The sequence below is a fragment of the Ursus arctos genome, unplaced genomic scaffold, assembly GCF_023065955.2.
Source record: "Ursus arctos isolate Adak ecotype North America unplaced genomic scaffold, UrsArc2.0 scaffold_3, whole genome shotgun sequence".
Taxonomy (NCBI): Eukaryota; Metazoa; Chordata; class Mammalia; order Carnivora; family Ursidae; genus Ursus; species Ursus arctos.
The window spans coordinates 97,126,117-97,144,122 of record NW_026622985.1 but is presented as its reverse complement, the minus strand read 5'-3'; the positions used below and the strand labels follow the sequence as shown (position 1 = coordinate 97,144,122).

Here is an 18,006-nt window from a genome sequence, read left to right as displayed (position 1 = left end):
GCGGGAGACCTCTGCCACGCGTAACCCGGAGAGACACAAGAACCAGGACAGCCTTGGGCTTTGATTTTGCATCGCTGAGCCCGTAAGGAGGAAGAGGACACGTGAACACCGCGCACCCGCCGACCGCCATCCGTCCCTGGTGGCGGCGGCCCGAGGTGGCGGCGGCCCGAGGTACCTGCGCCACCTTCCTTCCCCGGGGAAGTCCCCACGCGGTGTCTTCGGGGTGGAAGGATAATAATAAAGAGCGCGCGGCCCGAGGCCGACAGCAGGGGCCGGGCTAGGAAGGAGAGGACCGAATTGCTGGAACGAGTCACCCGGAATTAACTTCTGGTTAAAGTTATGGGAAGCGCGTCCATGGACACCAAGAAGAAGAAAGATGTTTCCAGCCCTGGAGGGAGCAGCGGCAAAAAAAACCCCAGCCAGAAGAGGCGTTCGCTGCGAGTGCACATCCCGGTGAGTGCACGCAGCGCGGTCCCCGGTTCCCCACCCTCTCGGCGTCTTCGACCCTGGCGCCGAAGCGGTTAACGCGGGACGCCCCGCGCGCGCCGTGCGTGCCCCTTCTGTCACTTCGGGCGCCCAGGGATGGGTGGCGGCGCAGGGTCGAGCTGGGCCGCCGAGCCTAGGCTCCATCTCTCTCCCCAGCTGCGCACGGCCGGGGCTCGGCGACCGGCTTTGGCGGGGACGCGGGAGGGGGCGCGGGGCGCGGCTGGTGGCGGGCTGGGCGTAGCCCGGGATCCCGCTCGGTGCGGGTGCTGGGGGCGGTGCGTAGTGTTGTTTTGTTGAAAAAGGACAGTGTGGACTGCGCTTGAGAGAGGTGGAGCCGCGCGCTGCTGCCGGGGACGCAGGGGAGGGGCGGTGGGCGGGGACAGCGGGCGGGGGTGTGTGGCTGTGTAGCTGCGCCCCCAAATGGACCTTCCTCCTCCCCAGTCCCCCTCGGGGTGTGCCTGGGCCCGGGGCGGGGAGCTGCTCTGCGGCCGTTCCTTTCGCCTACATCCTCTCCCCTCCCCTGCACTTTTCGGGCATTTGGGGACTCGGGATTCCCTAACGCGTGCAGAGCTGCTGCGAACTTCAGCCCCGGCCACGCCGGCAGCCCCGCCCGGACTTTGGCGACATCGATCGGTCTGCGGCTCGACTTTGTCCATCCCGAGGGAGCACCGGGCGGGGTCGTGTGCCCACCGTGGGTTTTGCCTACGCAGCTTGCCCGCGGCCTTCCCCAGCTTCCCTGTTGACAAGTCAGGTGGTAGGACGTGCGGCGCAGCCCTTACCTGCACCCGAAAGAAACCCCCAACAGGGTCACGCCCCTGGTCTCCATCAACCAGGTTGTCCAAACACACGTCCACGCAGATGCACGCGCACAGACACATGCATACGCAGAGTAGAGCGCTCCATGAAGAACGGGATTTTGTTCTCTGTGTGGGGTAACTGGCCCTGGGCACAGGGTGGGAGCGCACAGTGAGTCCCATCCTCCGAGGCCTGCCTCCCACTGGGCGGGACTGGGGTGGTGCTTCTTGCCACTCACGTCCCACCGCGAAACCCACGAGGCACTTTCCTTCAGTGTTTGTTGAACGCAGCTCCTTTCTCTTCCGTGTGTGCCTGCACTCAGATGGAGAAGGTCTGATGGGTAGTGGAGGGAGCAGCCCGAAGTTTAGAGGAGGTAGCCAGCCCTCCCTTCCTGGGGGAAGTTCAGGGAGCAGGTAACCAGCTGCTGCGTGGCCACCAGGGTGGTGACCCAAATATGCAGGAATAAGCATTCTATTTTAGAATGGATTATTCTAGTTTACATAGCTAACATGAGACGTTTTTAGCCATATTTGTAAATGAAAAATTAGGCATTGGTATTACAGATCTCTCTGGAGCGGGGATCCCTTGAGGAAGCCATTTACCACTCACTTTTTCCCATTTGTCAGAGATAATAATTTGCTTTGCCTACCTTGCAGGGATGTTGAAATAAAATAAGTCATGGGAAAGCTCTTGCAGATTTAAAGTGTTATATACATGTATGGCTATCATGTTGACATCAGAACAACTGGTTTTAAAAAGAGAGACATAGAGAAAAGAAAGGGACACTGTCCAGTGTCATGTCATAGTGTACCGAGGCCAACTGCAGTGTGGGGTAGGTGTGTGGGGCTGCTGGAGGGGTGGTGCTAGTGGTTAGTGTGGGACAAAATCCAGAACCCAGAAAAGGACTAAGAGGCCACACTGTGAGAGCGGAAAGGCCACAGTGCAGCTGAAATACTCTGACCACCCTTCTTGCTTGCTGGACATGATTTTGGCTGCTTTAAACAACCTTCGGGCATGCTCCATCTCTTACCGAAAGTGCTGTTCACTCAATTATTCCACAACAAGCGTGTAGTACTCTGGTTGATGGTGAGATCTGGGGGTGCAAGAGAGGGGATCTGTTTCCCTCCTTATAGGGCTTGCATTTGCTGATGGGACCAGGGGGTCTTCTCATTGACCATCGAGTAATGGCCTGTTGCTCACTGTGTCAGGCTAGGTGAGAATTACACTCTAGCCTGGAAAATACGGCATTTAGACAAATGCTGGCACGTGCCCCAGGGGCATTAGATGACCAGTGCTGGCAGCACCTGCTTTCAGAGGGGAGAGCGGGAGAGATGACAGCGTACTGCCGTGTCCGCAGAGACATTAGACCCCAAGCTGGAGGGCAGGACAGAGACATGTGTGAGAACCTGGGTTACTCCTGCTAGGGGACCAGCTTGAGCAGCTCTGTGAGTTGGGGGTTGGATGACGGCTTTCAGGTACAGCACGGAGCCCCTTCTCATAGAAGAAAGGGTTTGAAAATCAGGGTACTCTGAAATGGATTGAGGCCCGATCAAGGAGGACTCAGAAGCAAGGTTGCCAAGTTTAGCAAATAAAAATACTAAACGATCAGTTAAATTAGGATTTTAGATAAACAACAAATAAGTTTTTTGTATATGAATGTCCCATGGACCATTTGGGAAAACTTATAGTAAAAAACCATCCACTGTTACCTGAAATCCTGATTGAACTGGGCGTCCTGCATCTTATCTGGCAGCTCTACCCAGAAGGCAGCCTGAGACAGTGAGGACTTCCTCCTGAAGGCGCTGGGAACCTGCCATGGACGCACTTGATGCCCTGCCCCGCTCCCCCGTGGCTCACTCAGAGTTCATGGAGTCCTGCTGGACAGCTCCGCTCCACGCCACAGTTTGCCTCTGTGTTTCTTGAAGGACTCCTCTTGGATGGTGCCAGTTTGCTCAGCCCGGGTGCAGGCTCGGTGGGAATGCAAGATTGGGATTATGCTCTAAGGGGTGACCCTCAGCCAAGGAGGGTTGCAGGTGTGATAGTAGCCCTGCCTCCCCAGTCCCCGGTGCCCCCGTGTGTTCCACAAGAAGCCCCAGAGGGTCCCAGTGGTGTCCAGGCACGGCTGTCCACACTGGTGTCCATTCGTTAATGTGCTTTTACGGGTCATCTGGCTCTCCTGCCTCACTTCCCTCACTGAGTAAGATACACTGCTGAATCTAAGTCGTTCTCTCGCTGTCTTGGGGGGGTGGGAATCCAAGTTCAGAAGCAGTTAAAGGTGATGAAAGCAACATCAGGAGAGTTAGCCTGGGAGCAGCGCACAAAGTGGCTTTGTGGAAGGAAGGCTAGTGGCCAAGGGACCAACTCAAATGCTCTGGCAAATATCCAGAGATTAGGGTTTGAGGGGCTGAACACAGTACTGACAGGAGCAGACAAGTGAGGGGGAGACGTGAGACGTTGGAAGGAAGGGTGGGTGAGCGGGTTGCCTGACGGATGGGGAGGAAGACACGGATTGAGTTAACCTTATGGCTTCAGGGTGGTGGTATAAAGAAGCAAGGGAGGGGTGGGGAGTTCAGTCCCAGCCATGGTGAATTTGAGCCAAGCACAGCAAATCGAAGGGAAATCATCCACTTCCTTGGCCCCAGAACCAGCCGGTCCCTGATGTCCCAAGAACGCCATTTCCAAGGATGTTTGGGATTCTGAGGAGTGGCTCCTGAGACCCCGTGGCTCTGGCAGTCCTGTGGGGGCGTCGTTTGGTGGTGTCCAGTCCACTGGCAGAGAGGGGGCCCCCTGAGGTCTCTCATATGTCCACACAGCTTGTCTATGCACTGAATTGGATTGAGTCCCTTCTGGACACGATTGGCCTCAGTCTCTATCCTCGTATCTGGTGCATAAACAGAACTATGACCTAGGGTGTTGGGCATCACAACCACTGCAGACCTCCATCCCAGGCTCTGATGGTCTTAACCATCTTTACCCTCCTTGCTACCAAGAGCACCTGCTGTGTCCTGAGACACCAGGAAGGAGGAATCCATTTTATCGGAGGCCCTTGGGCCTATTGGTTATAGCAGGTCGTGGGGACCTGGAATCACCCACTATAGTAACTGATGAATTGAATTTCATTGAAGGGAGAATGGCCATTGGGCCTAACGGAGAATGAGGCCTGGCTTGATGTTAGCCTCTTCCTTAGGTAGCTGGGATCACCTTTCTGGGAAAACGCTCTTGGGTCCTGTCAGGGGAAAGGAAGGTGGGAGGCAGGAGAGGAAGCGGAAGGGTGAATGTGGACTCCTCTGGGGTTGCACTGGGCCTTTAAAGGAACGGGATGGGCGCCTTGTTTAGAGTCACTGTGGGTTGGCGCCTTGCCCTGGTTCTCTTCCCTTAGCCTTCATCCTGAATGTAAAGCAGGAATAACAATGAAGGTGGCGGGAATGGTTTTGGAAAATTACTCCTTAGAAGCCTAGCTGGGTGTGGCATTCAGCCAGAACTTTGCCAGAGACACCGTTGCTCGGAGCAGGCGTGTTCTTTTCCCTTTTTTGTCTCAGAAGAAATAGCTTCCCTATTAATGCTGAAATTCATATATCTCAGCTGTATTTTACTTGATGACTGTTGGTCAGCAACTTGTGGGTCTTTGGAACGGTTTACAAGCCAGTGACAGAGCAGGAGGCCACGGGGGAGGGTAGGGCTTCCGAGAGAAGGACCCTGCAGGAGCCCGTGGGGACACAGAGTCAGACGCGGAGGAGCTCAGGTTTGAGGCAGTGGCCCAATATTTACCACGGACAGAAGGCACTTTTCCGTGGGCCTCTAGGGAGAGGTGCTCCAGAAATCCTTCACAGTCACTGTAGACAAACTAAAAATAGAGCCAAGAGTAGCTGGCTGGTCACAGAACATTGTAGAGACACCACTTGGCCGGAACAGTCCTGTCGCTAGTGATGACTTTGCCCGTGGAGTTCCCAGAGGGAAGCCTTGCACTGCTTGAGGCCTGGCGCCGTCCACACTGGAGGTGGGCCTGTGACCAGCAGCCTCCATCCAACCAGATCCACTCTGCCGAGGGACTCTAGGAAGGAGGGGGGCATGGGTTGGCTGAGGGTGGGAATGGGAGCTGTCCTGCTGCCCCTGGGGCTGGAGGACCGTGTGCCTAGAGTGCTCTCTACCTTTGGTCACATCACCAAAACACCCCAGACTGAGCCTTAGGGAAAGGAAGGGGGTGCGATGCAGGACGGGGGGTTGGGTATCAGTTTGGATCTTGGCCCTTGACCTTGGTCAGTTTCTACCCCTTGAACAAGATTTGTGGGGTGAGGGTTTCAAGCAGGGTTTTCCAAAGTGTGGTTCCTGGACCAACTTAAGTCCAAGTACCCAGTGTGTGTTTGAGATATAAAATCCCAAGTAGCAGCCCAACCCTACTGAGTCAAAATCTCTGAGGAATGGAACCGTGGTTCCGTGTTTCTGATAAGTTCTCCAGGAGTTTCTTATGCCTACAGTGGTTTAAAAACAATGGGTTTCCAACTTCCCCAGTGTTAATACTGATCTGTTTCTTCTGCCCTTGTGAGTTATTCTACCTGTCTATTTAGGTATCCATTCATCCATTGTCCATCGGTCAACCTACTTACGTATCTGTCTTTCTATGTATCCACCTGTCATTATCTACCACGCGCATTTTTTCAGTTGTCATTGAGAAGAAATGCCCTTGGCTACTGACTTTTGAACAAACATAGGAGACTGCTGGCTTCCAAATAAAGACGAGAACCTGCATCAGCCCCCAGCCAGGCTAGCCCTGTGTGGGCCAGCCTGTTAGGCCATACTGCAGTGTTTCTTGATTCAGCCCTCTGGACATCTTGGGTGCCCTGAGCGTAGGCTCTCGTAGAGCCCAGAGTATGATATCGGGGCCTTCAAGCTTCAAGTCAAGCTCCTCGGTGATGGAGCCCCCGGAACTGTCCTGTGGCTCCAGGGCTCATAGGATGCGAATGTGGTGGACTGGTGAGGGGGCTTCCTGAAGCGTGGGCAGAGCACATCGGCTGAGTGCCAATAGGGCAGTCCAGCCCTGAGCCTCTGGAGGGAAATGGCAGGAAGAGAATGGATTGAGATATCCCCTTCCTTGAAGGCTCTACCCTGCAGCGTGTGTGGATCTCCACGGACCGTGTTCTAGGGATATAACCAGAGCATGCACAAAATTCAGGGATTTGCCGAATCACCGTTCCATGCCTCAGGGTGTACCCCAGTGCTGGGATGTACCCTTCTCTTGTCCTCCTGTCCCCACTTTACAGATGGCCCAGCTGAGAACAAGCACATCTCCCGTCCCATGGTTGGATGACGTGGGGGAAGCGGCATGTGATCTTTATTCTAGCCTAGCCTGTCCTGTCTGGTTCTCACTCTTAGTGCCCATCAGTGGAAGGGTTCAAGGCCCTTGTGCAAACCAGGCTCTGACTATTGCCTAGGGCCCTAATGACCGCTACTGACATCATGGATCATTATTTCACCAAGAGGACATCTCTGGTAGTCAGGTGGCAAAGCCAGAAGCAGCCACCCGATAGAGTTTGTATGCTCAATATTGCATCTTTCCACATTCCATGTTAGGATTCTTGTTGCTTGATAAGTATCTCTCCCTGCCTGTTTTATTTATTTTTGGGCTGCCCTCCTCCTGTGAACCCCCGCAAAACTATATTCTATGGCTAATCTCCAGCCAGGGGCTATACTTCGGAGTGTCCCAACCACTCAATGGGCGGGAGGACCCTAGAGGCACTCTGTGCTTGCTAGCGCCTTCTCACCCACTCAGACTTCATCCAGTGACTTCTGAGTCAGTGTGTATCCCCAAAACCATTCCGACAAATACATGTGCTTTTAAGTGATACCATTTCTTGACTATTTTCTTTTACTTTCTGGTTTTCCCATTTTGATTTGTTCAGTTCATGGCCAACGACATTCTGTGTCTGGGCACCATTTTACTTTTACGGGGGCGACTCAGGCTACTGACAAGTGCACTCTTCAGAGCTGGGTCAGGATCCAGAGCTCTTTTCCCCATTCTGCTCCAGCCACCCTCCCTCTGACCCTGAACGGTGAATATGATCACACACAAAACACCAGTTGTCTCCTGCTTCTTTCAACCCAGTGGACCAACCCATCTTGAAACACCATGACACCAAACCAAATGTAAAAATGTTGTCAAGTCTTTTAAAATGTAGGACAAAGGCCAATGAGATGCTGAGCAGGCAAGAGCATTAGTCCTTGATTTGCTTGGTTAGCTGGCTGTGATCTTGCTCTGAGATGGGCAGAGGGGCCGCATGAGAGTCAGGCTGTGTCCCTGAGGCTTGACCATGGGGAACCCTTAGAGACCCCACTGCACGGTGTGTGCAATGGAACAGAGGAAGCGGTTGGATCTTTGGGGGCCCTGCTTGCCCTCCAGCTGGTGTGGCCCGCAGTGGAATGGTTAATCCCAGTCTCACTCTCTCTCCACTGCCTACTTTGAAAATAATTTGATCTCCATTCTTTTCCTTCCTGTTGACAGGAAACTCTTCTCTGCCAGCTCATGGCTTGTCACAGACCAATCAGATGTCATCCAGGCTTTGGGGTTTCTGCCAGGGCCTCTGTGTTCTGATATACTCTGACCTGGCAGCAACGTTGTTGGTGAATGTACAAGAAAGGCCAGTTTGCTCTTGGTAACCCCCGGGGTCCAGCCTTTTTCCCCACAAGGCAGAGACTGTGGGAAGCCCTGCAACTCCGTTACCCTCCAGGGAGCACAGCGGGGCTGGGCCTGCTGCAGGGTGCAGCTCAGGGCAGCCCCGGAGTGACCCCATTTGTGCCAGGTGAGGGGGGTGTTCATGAGGAGGAAGGACGCAACCAGGCCAGGGAAGAATTTTAGAAAGTGGGACACAGCTTCTCCATTTTGAAAGAAAAGGAGGGCTGTGGAATTGCCACGAATCATATTTTTAGGTAGGCAGGGTTAAAGGTGGCACTGGGAAACCAGTCAACTCATTTCTGTCTGTTTTCCAGGTGATGTGGTGGCCCTGAGGATACAAAGATGAACAGGGTTATGGGTTGAATTATGTCCCCAAAGAGATACGTTGAAGTCCGAACCCCTGGTGCCTGTGAATGTGACCTTATTTGGAAATAGAGTCTATGTGGATGTAATTAGCCCAGTTAAGATGAGGCCATTAGGCTGGGCCCGGAATCCAGGATGGCTGGTGCCCTTCTAGGCAGAGAGCTATGTGGGCATGGACACTGAGGGAAGGTCACGTGAGGGCAGAGACAGGGACTGGCGTGGGGCAGCCACAAGCCAAGGCACACTGGGGCCCCTGGAAGCTGGAAGAGGCAAGAGTGGATCCTCCCTTAGAGGACTTGGAGGGAGCATGGCCCTGCAGACAGCTTGATTTCAGCCTTCTGCCCTCCGGAACTGTGAGAGCATACAGCTCTGTTGTTTTAAGCCACCTTGCTTGTGGCTCCATGTCGGGGTGGACCCAGAGACCGAATACAACAGGGTCCCTGCCTTTGAAGCACCCTGGGGCAACAGACGAAAAACTACCACTCGTGTTGTGGTAGAGCCATGTGAGTAGGTGCTTCGAGGGGCCAGGACACCCCAGACTGCCCCGGGGAGGGTAGCCCAAGGCCCATAAATCTGTCTTGCTTTCTGCTGTCCACCACTCATTGACTGCATTTCCCCAACATCTGGGTCTTGCATCCCGTCCCCTCTGTCACTGCTTCTCTCTACTGGAAATCCAAGTGGGATGGGTGGGGCTGGGCAGGGCACTGAGAAAACGGAGGTGTAATGAGGCTGGGGTGACAGCTCTAGGACCCTGCTTGTCCCCAGCACCTTCTCTTGGACCTAGAGTGGAGACGGGGGGAGAGGGAGTGGGCAGCCCAGCTCGGTCTCCTGCTCAGCTTCCAGAAGACTGGCAGCTATCTGTCTGTTGGGCTAACATGGAAACCCTCTGCCTAATTCCACCCTGCCTCGCAGCATGGGCCATGTACACAGCCTTCGGGTCATAGGCTTGAGGTGTCATCACCTGGCCCCATTCTTGTCTACAGCATATGGTGTAAACAAACACCCCAGAGGTTCCTCCTCCAAATTCAGACATTGCTCAATGGGTAGTTTCATTCATAGTAGCTATGACTGATCAATATCACTGATTATCAGATATCATCTGGGATGGCACGGTTGTCATCAGACTTAGCTGACACTGACGGAGCACTTGCTACGTGGCAGGCCTGTACTTTTATATAAGCCATCTCTCTATCTCAAAAATAAGCCTGTGAAATAGCATTACTCTTATTATTATCCGTGTTCCTAGCCTCACCATAGACAAAAGAGTGTAGGTTGTCCATGGCCCACAACTGCTCTAGCCCAACCTGCCTAGAAAACTCTCAGTTGTGTTTTAATTGGTTTTTGATGTCTCTGCTTGGCCCCACCCTAGCCCCAGCTTCTGATGCGCTGTGACCAGTCCAGGCATCGTGGGGGCGGGAGGCAAGGACAGCTGGGTGGGAGCAGACACCACCCACATGACGGGCACACAGAAGACAAAACCCCTGGTCTGGCCAGCTGCCTTCCAGCGGTTTGCCCTGGGGGTTGACTAGGTCTCTGTACTCTTTACCTGACTCCTAAATTTTTAGATGAAAGTCATTGAAAGCAGTTCTTTATCCTTCTCATCTCAAAAATGAATAATCTGCCTTCTATAATTTCGTCGGTCTTATTCTTTGGTTCTTTCTCATTTTTTTTTTTAATTAACGGAATCTTAGAATAAGCGCTAAACCAGAAATCAAGAAATCCTGTGTTGAGTCTTCTGCCCAATAGCAGCAGAGCTTTTTCTTACTAAGTTAGCAGAATTTACTGAAGGCCTGTTGCGGGCCAGGTACTGTGCAAGGCTCAGAGAGGACAGCTGGACCCCTCCCCTGACAAGGCCTAGAGTCTGCAGAAGCGCCTTGAACATCTCTCACCATTCAGTTCACCTTTGCTATCAAATATCAAAACACCCCAAAACACAGCGACTTAAAACCACACACATTTACTCTTTATATATATATATGTAATAATTAGTATTATATATGATCAATGTATTGATTACATTGTTGCATAAATATATATCAAAATATAACTATATAGAAATATAAGCTATTAACACGTTACTCAATTATAATGTGTAATACTATATTAACATCTTAAATAGGCTTCTGTGTTATGTAATTAGTAACATTTAATAACTAATGTTATGTAATTAATACATACTTATTTTAATATAACATAGAAATATATATAACATAATATATATACATAATTTTTAAAAATACTTCATTTATTTTAGAGAGAACGAGACAAAGAGAGAGTGTGCGAGTGGGGGTAGAAGCAGAGGGAGAGGGACAAGCAGACTCCTCGTTGAGCATGGAGCCTGACGCAGGGCTCGATCCCACGACCCTGAGATCACGACCTGAGCTGAAACCAAGAGTTGGACGCTCAACTGACTGAGCCACCCAGGCGCCCCTCCGTAATTCTTATATTCTGAGAATATAGAAGAGGATGGCAGGCTGGGTCTCCACGGGGTTCAGGCACCATGACAGTAGGGAAGCAGGGCTTCCTGAAGGACAGGTGGGGTTCGAGGGGCTGTGAGTGAGGCAGGAGCCGTGGAGCCTGGGTCCTTCCAAAGCCAGCGTTTGACAGTACCACCGAACCTTCCACTTCTTCACTGGAGACGGGCAGTGTCAGAGGTGCTGTGTGCTCCTGGGGTGAAGCCAGTGCCAGGGGAACAGAGAAGTTCCTTTTCTTGTCCCTTTTCTCTTCTTTGCTTGCTAAGTGTATTTTGAGATTCTGAAATGAGCGTGGGGTGCAGGTAACAGGATATTCTCAGCTCGCAGACAGAGGGAAATGCGGGGCAGTGGTACCAAGCTGGTCTAAGGGAATAACTCAGCCGGTGACTTCCCTGCCAGGTGCCAGAGAAGCTGAGAGCTCACCTGGGACCCCTCATAATGAGGAGGCAGCCTAGAGGGGGGAAGGGACTTGCCAAATGTCACAGGGTTGGCCAAGGGCAAGGCAGGGAGGACAAGGGTTTTCTGCTGGAGGAATGTTGGGGCAGGCAGCATCCACGGCTACGGGGTGGGGGGAGGCTTCTGGTGAGCCACGTCCCATCTGCTCTCTGCCAGAGATGCCTACACCTTGCGTTAGATCAGAAAACAAACCCAAAGCAGTTCTGTTTTCAGTGGCTCAAAACCAAGGGCTGTAGGCGGCAGTGAGTGAGCATATCGTCCTTTCAGAGAGGGATCCCTGGCTCCAGGCTTGCAGTCTGTCCATTCTGCATCCATCGCCCTCCTTCTCTGCATGGGCAACACCAGTTTTCAGGAAAGGCTCAGTGCGAAACTCCATAGGCTTGGCATGCAGACATAGAATTTACCACCCTAATAAAATAATAATAAACACAGTACAACTTCAGGTCAAAGGGACATACTTGGTTATATTCCTTGTTTAATGGTGAGCTCCCCTCACTTGGTCTTTGGTACTGTCACCTAAAGATTAGGCCTCTGCTGACCCGCTAGAACATTCTAGAACTGGGATGGCCCTTCAGCATTGTCCCGGATTGGGGCAAGGGCGGCTAGACTTTTGTCTCCTTAATGAGACCACGTGCTCCTTGAGGACGGTGTGCATTTACACCTTTCATGTCCTCGTCCAGGGAAACCACTTCCCACACAGCCGACTCTATGATGATGGTGGTGAGGAAATGCAAAAGCCCACCTCATTGGGGGAAAGAAGAAAATATGGACATTCTTTGAGAGTCTAAATGCTTCATTAGCTCTGTGAACTAATTTTGAAAAATCTGGGTGAGTCTGTTATCTGCAAATCTAATGAAAAAATAATTTTCAGGCAAACCATGTTTTGTTTGTTCGGTGAAAGAGCAATTTATAGGAAGATTATTATATTAGTTATTTTTTTTTCCTTCATCTCCTACCTCAGAAAGTTATTTGGGGGGCGCCTGGGTGGCGCAGTCGTTAAAGCGTCTGCCTTCGGCTCAGGGCGTGATCCTGGCGATCCGGGATCGAGTCCCACATCAGGCTCTTCTGCTGTGGGCCTGCTTCTTCCTCTCCCACTCCCCCTGCTGTGTTCCCTCTCTCGCTGGCTGTCTCTCTGTCACATAAATAAATAAAATCTTTAAAAAAAAAAAAAAAAAAAAAAAAAAGAAAGTTATTTGGGCTTTCGCTCAGGCTAATTGACTAGTAAGAGCATCATAAATATGCCAGGAGGTATATGAGGTGGCATGATAATCCTCTGGTTAGAAACCAGTCTAGCACCTAGGCTGATCTCGGATGTGGAGCACATGCAAGGAGGGACAGGATGGTTGGCCCGAGACCAGGCGCCAGCCCCTCGGCCCCACTGCCTTCAACCATAGCAGGGGAGACCATCCACTCTCCCCTGGGACAGACATGGTTCCAGCTGTCATTTGTGGGAGAGTCTCTAGAGCAGAATCCTTCACGTGAGCAGGGAAGACGTGCTGGGTTTCCTCTGCTCTGTAGAAGGGTGACATGCCGGGCGGGTGTAGGTCTGGGTGTCACAGGCCAACGTTGCAATATGCTGATGCCACTGTTGGCTCCCGTGTCTCGGCAGTTTCCCCATATTTTCTGAGCCTTGATCTCCTCACCTGTCAAAGGCGGGTAATAATCCCCACCGCACAGGGGCGGGGGAGACTGAAATGAGATACACGGGGAAAAGCAGGAAGGTGGTAGCCCAGGAATGTTGGTTTCCTCTCTCCTGTAAAGGGGTACACGGGAAAGATTCCCCCCCCCCCCAAGAATATAGCCTGCACCATCCCACTCCAGGTAAGACAATGTTCTTTTCAATGGAGGTGATTCTTAATTATAAACTAAAATGGGACCTTGTTTTTATCCCTTATAATGCTTTGGCTAAATACATTTGCAAATTTGTTTGCAGATTTCCTTATTTACAGGGAGCTGGTCCACAGGGCCCAGGACCTGAACCCAGAGTGAAAGCCACTGTGAGCCCCGTGGGCTGAGAGGTTGAGCCCTTAACTAAACATGGTTAGACCCGGCCTCTGGCAGGAACTGGAAGGCCGAGTCTGATGGGCCTGCTGAGAGCCTGGTGGGGGGACCAGGTGGATCCTGGCAGGCTCCACCTGGGAGCGGAACACTGCACCTGCCTGCCTCCACCTCCTTGTGCCCCAGAGCCAACAGGGCCCATAGGGTCACTATGCACAGAGACAGGCCGGCGGGCTCTGGGCATGTGAGTGAGAACAGTAGAGTCTAGAAGACAATAAGCAGCAGGCATTGCTGGGAATTGGTGTACTGGGTTTTTGTCCTCAGCCCCGCGGGGCATTTGCCATTCAGTAGGGCTCTCCTGGGGATCTTACATCTTGACTCCAGAGAGTGTTATGGTGCTTTTGAGGGGCACTCGGGCCCCCAAGTCCTGTCCCCTCTAGTCCTCCGGGGGGGGGGGGGGCTGCACTGCCTTGTGTCTTCCAGTTTATCCCCTGTGAGGTGAGACCAACACCACCTAGTGCCCCTGAGGCCTCGGGTACCACGTGTGACTCTCGGGGATAGAGTCTGTGTTGCTTCAGTTTCTCGTCTCCCGCTGGTACAGGAACCGACTAGAGCACACTCCAAGGAGTGAATGAGGAGAGATGGTTGCAGAGCGGGGCTGGGGTGAGAAGGCTGTGGGGAAGGGAGGGACGTGCAGGCAGGGAGCGGAATGGGAGGGACAGTGTGTTTTCACAAGCTCTGCTTATCTCTGTCACAAAGAACAAAGGGGGGCCCTTTGCAGCCTGTATTTTTGCCCTCCTGGCTCCCCAAGCCTTTCCGGAGAGCTGCTGGCCATCCTCTCCGAGCTGGGGGAGCCTCACGGGCTGCTGACGACTAGTTCTCACTGAAGGGAGGGATGAAGGATTTGATGGGGAGATAGAGCCTCAACAGGGATGGGAAGGGCCCCCGCCCAGGTCTAGCATTCCCTGATTTTGTGATACCTGCCGAACTGCAGGTGTCCAACTGCCTGCTGTCCCTCCCAGCCCGCAGCCCAGCAGGCCGGGGCCATGGTGGAAGGAATCTCTGACCACAGGCGGGAGGGGAGTGCAACTCCAATCCCACATCCGTCTGCCAGCTTTGCTGACTTGGGCAAGTCCTATAACCAGAGATTTCCCTCTGATATCGCCGATGACGTCTGTCCAAGTGGGTACAGGGCTCAGTTATTTGTCACCCATTTCAATTCTGGTCCCCGATGGAAATGTGCACGAAAGCCTGGTGGGTTCTCAGACAGTTCTCGCCTGGAGAAAACAGGTCCGGTGGGGTCGGTTTGGGAGGCCAGGAGGCTGCCTTCCTCCCATGGTTCTGAGAAGGCAGATGGGGCCTGACCAGAGGGGCCCAGAGTGATCCCGCTGAATAAATGGGGAGTCACTCTCTGTGCGTCCACCCCGCTGGTGGGCATCTGAGCAAATGTGAGAGGAGACGTGAAGTGTCATAAGCCACTGGGCTCTGACAAAGCAAAGGGCAGTGTGGGTGCTGGCACCAACTGCAGACCCCCTTCTGGGCACAAAGCCTCAAGCGGGCGGGGACAGGAAGGTGTCGGGTCAGCCACCGGGCAGGTCACCCCTGGAAGGCCCTTCCCAGCGGCTCCTGCTGCAGGTCAAGCTTCCGTGAGCCATGTGGGTGAAAATCCCGGGAAGGACCGGACCCCACCTGCCCACTGAAGACCACGACTGGCTTCTGCTCCCCGTGGCTTCTTTCTTTAGGGACTCACACATCTCTAAGGGGGGCTCTCTGTGTCACCCCCTTTTCACATGCAGGACTTGTGTTGAGAGGAAGGGAAGGCGGGGGGCGACTGTGGCTTGGTCTTGCTGTGGCTATCTGCATTCCCAGCAGGGGTGCCGGTCAGAAATGGCCCGGTTGTCACTGTCCCCCAAGTGGCGCTGCCCACAGACCCACTGTCCTCTCCCCGCGGAAGCCTCAAGGGCCTGCTTTTTCTGAATCTGTCCTGTGACAGATGGGAGAGGCCTGGCCTGCATCCAGCCGCTCCTCAGAGGACTCTGATTCTCTCAGTTTCTATGATCTGAGAGCTTTTGAAAACTCCCCTTGAGTGATGGAGGCTAGGGGCGGCCAGACCTGCCATTTGTGCCTCAGTCTTGCAGGAAGAGGGTCCCTCCTCCCCTGCACCTGGACTCCTCGGTGGAATTTACGTTCCCTTGGTCTTTCTGGTCCCTCAGGGCACCCGCGTGTCATGGTTGGGCTCTTGGATGAGCAGACGCAGACACGGGGATGAGTGTCCCGATGTCTCTATGAGCACGAGGGGAGGAGGGAGCCGAGGAGCGCTGTAGTCTCACGAGGGCCTCGGTGGACGCTGCGGAGTTGTGCTGAGTTAGTCATTCATCAGATCGGGGCTGCCTGGGCCTGGGCACATCCTCAGCCCAGACGCTCCTCACAAGGGGCAGGCAGCTGAGCGCCACCATCCCGCGGCATGGCCAGCAGCCGGAAACAAGCCCTTCTTTCCCAGGGAGGGCTCTGGGAGGTGCATCCAGACCCTGGACCTTTTTGGGGACAGCCAAAGGGCCCAACTGCTAACCCGTGTCTCCTCTCTCCCATTCCTTCCTGGGGACAGAAACAAAGGTCAGAGTTGTATCGAAGGTGGAAGGAGCGGTCACGTCTTCCCTGCATTGCGCCATCTGGGTGGCATTTGGCTCAAATGATTCTCAAGGTCAGCCTCAGGAGAAAGAAAGAGAAACAGTGGCTGATGGAAATAGCTCATACTCACTGAGCCGGCATGCCCGAGCATGCATGGGCCTTAGCTTACTTGAACCATGCGAGTCTATGCAATTATTGTCCCCATTCTACAGGTGGGCAGGTAGGCACACAGAGGCCAGGCTCCAAGCCTGAGCTGCCTGGCTCCTGAGTCCAACAGCCCCAGGGCCTGGGAGGCAAAGTGTACCCTGAGGACACGAGTGGAAGGAATGAGGGTGTTTACCTCCAACCATTGGTGCAGGCTGACTGTAGACCAGTGAGTCTGAAGGCTTTCTTTGCGCCTGCTGACGGGACCCCTGGGGCACAGCGTCTCCGCAGCAGGCAGCACCCCCCAGTGCTGAGCCTGTGTGCTTCAGTGGTCTGCAGCAGGGAGCCCGCTGGCAAGAGAAGATGCTTCCTGAACACCACGTGGGAAAGGAAGTGACCGTCATGTCCTCTTGTAGGTGGTGCCGTCCTTCCCCTGCCTCTCATCTCGGCCCAGGACGGGCCCTGACTCACCTTCATAGCCTCCACTGACTCTGATCTCTCTTTGTCCTCGGCAAACATCCTTTACAGCTGTGACCACTGCTTGGCTACTTGAGAATGGATGGGTCGTGGGGTTTTTCCTAATGCTGCTTTCCAAAAATGACACTGGTTGGTGTCTTTGGATCCATGAAATGGTGCCCTTGTTATCAAAGCTGAGAGATGCAGGTGGACACTCAGGGCTCAGGCTGCCTTCTGGTAGTTTCTCTAGTCATCCGTTCCCCTTTTCCCCTCCTTTGCTCTATTTTTTCTCCTCCTTTGTGTTTCTTTTTCATTTTTTCATTTTCTTCTGTCTCCCTGCCCTGAATCTCTTCTCATTCTTTGTTTTGTTTCTTTGAAGCTAGGTTTCACCAGGCTTGAAAAACCTGCCTTCTGACCCAATTCTCTTCCCTTGGTGACCACACCTGCCGAGAGGCACTGGGAGCCAGGTTCCTGTGGGGACATGGCCCCTGGTGCCTGGGGTGTGTCTGCTTTTTCCTCTGACTGTCAGGTCATCTTTTAATGAAAGCGTGAGATACGTGGTTATAGGGCACTATTATGGCCTCTACCACGTATTTTGTCACTTAACTCTTCGTCAGCTCGGTCAAGCTCATGTTACTGCCCCCATTTTTACAGTTGGAGAAACTGAGGATCAGAGAGACTGAGTGATTTGCCCATGAGACACAGCTGATGAGAGGCAAAGCCAACGTTTAAAGCAGGTGTGGTTGCCTTCAAAATCTTTCCCTGTAAGATTTCTTTTCATTCCCCCTGCAAGTCCTAATGAGGGGTTGCAGAAGGTTCTAGAAATGCCTGCCCAGGAGCTGCAAATATCACAGGATGGATGTTGCCTGTCACCTGTGTGTTTCCCAAGGGCCCTTCCTTAGCTTACGGGTCTTGTAAAGATCACAATGAGGAGATTTGGGGACCTGGGTATCTCTACCTAGATGAGCCCCTTGGCACTGCCGAGTCTAAGTTGCTTCCTTTGTAAACCAGCAAAAAGAATGCCCACCCGAGGGCTGTTTTGAGAGTAAAATGACATCACATGAATGCCTAACATGCAGCAAACTTGGATGAATTATAATTATTAAAGTATCTTCTTCATTTGTTGGCTGTGATGGAGAAGCCCCGAGAGCAAGTGTGTGGCTCGTATCTGCCAGGCCAGGACTCACAGCTCTGGGTACAGCATCACTCCGGACCTGCCCTGCTTGGTTCTTCTGTGGCTGCTGTTGCTTCTACTTGTAATGTGCTTTATCCTACTGCATTGCGGCATGCTTTTGGTAATGAAGACAGGCTATAAATAAGCATCATTGGGACTTGATAAATTCGTTCTTCTTCTTCTTCTTCTTCTTTTTTTTGATAAATTCTAATTAAGCAAGCAAACAAGCAAATCTCCACGGGGCTGTATGCCAGGTGGGGGTGTGGAGCTGGGCCTATTCCTGGTCCTTTTTATTTCTCCCTTCCCTTTTCTTCCCTCCTCCCACCCACTCCACTTCCCTGATGGTACATCCCACATGTATCGAT

General features: G+C 52.9%; 1 protein-coding gene across 8 annotated transcripts in view; it reads left to right on the top strand.

Annotated features, from left to right (window-relative positions):
* The first annotated feature begins 35 nt into the window (after nt 1–35).
* Nucleotides 36–18,006, top strand: part of PRKAG2 (protein kinase AMP-activated non-catalytic subunit gamma 2) — a 256,416-nt gene continuing 238,445 nt past the window's right edge. For all 8 annotated transcript variants that reach the window (XM_048213065.2, XM_044392289.3, XM_048213061.2 and 5 more), the window contains exon 1: nt 36–453. In XM_048213065.2, coding sequence (XP_048069022.1) covers nt 340–453 — 114 coding nt within the window. In that variant the 5' untranslated portion in view covers nt 36–339. The remainder of the gene's footprint in view (nt 454–18,006) is intronic.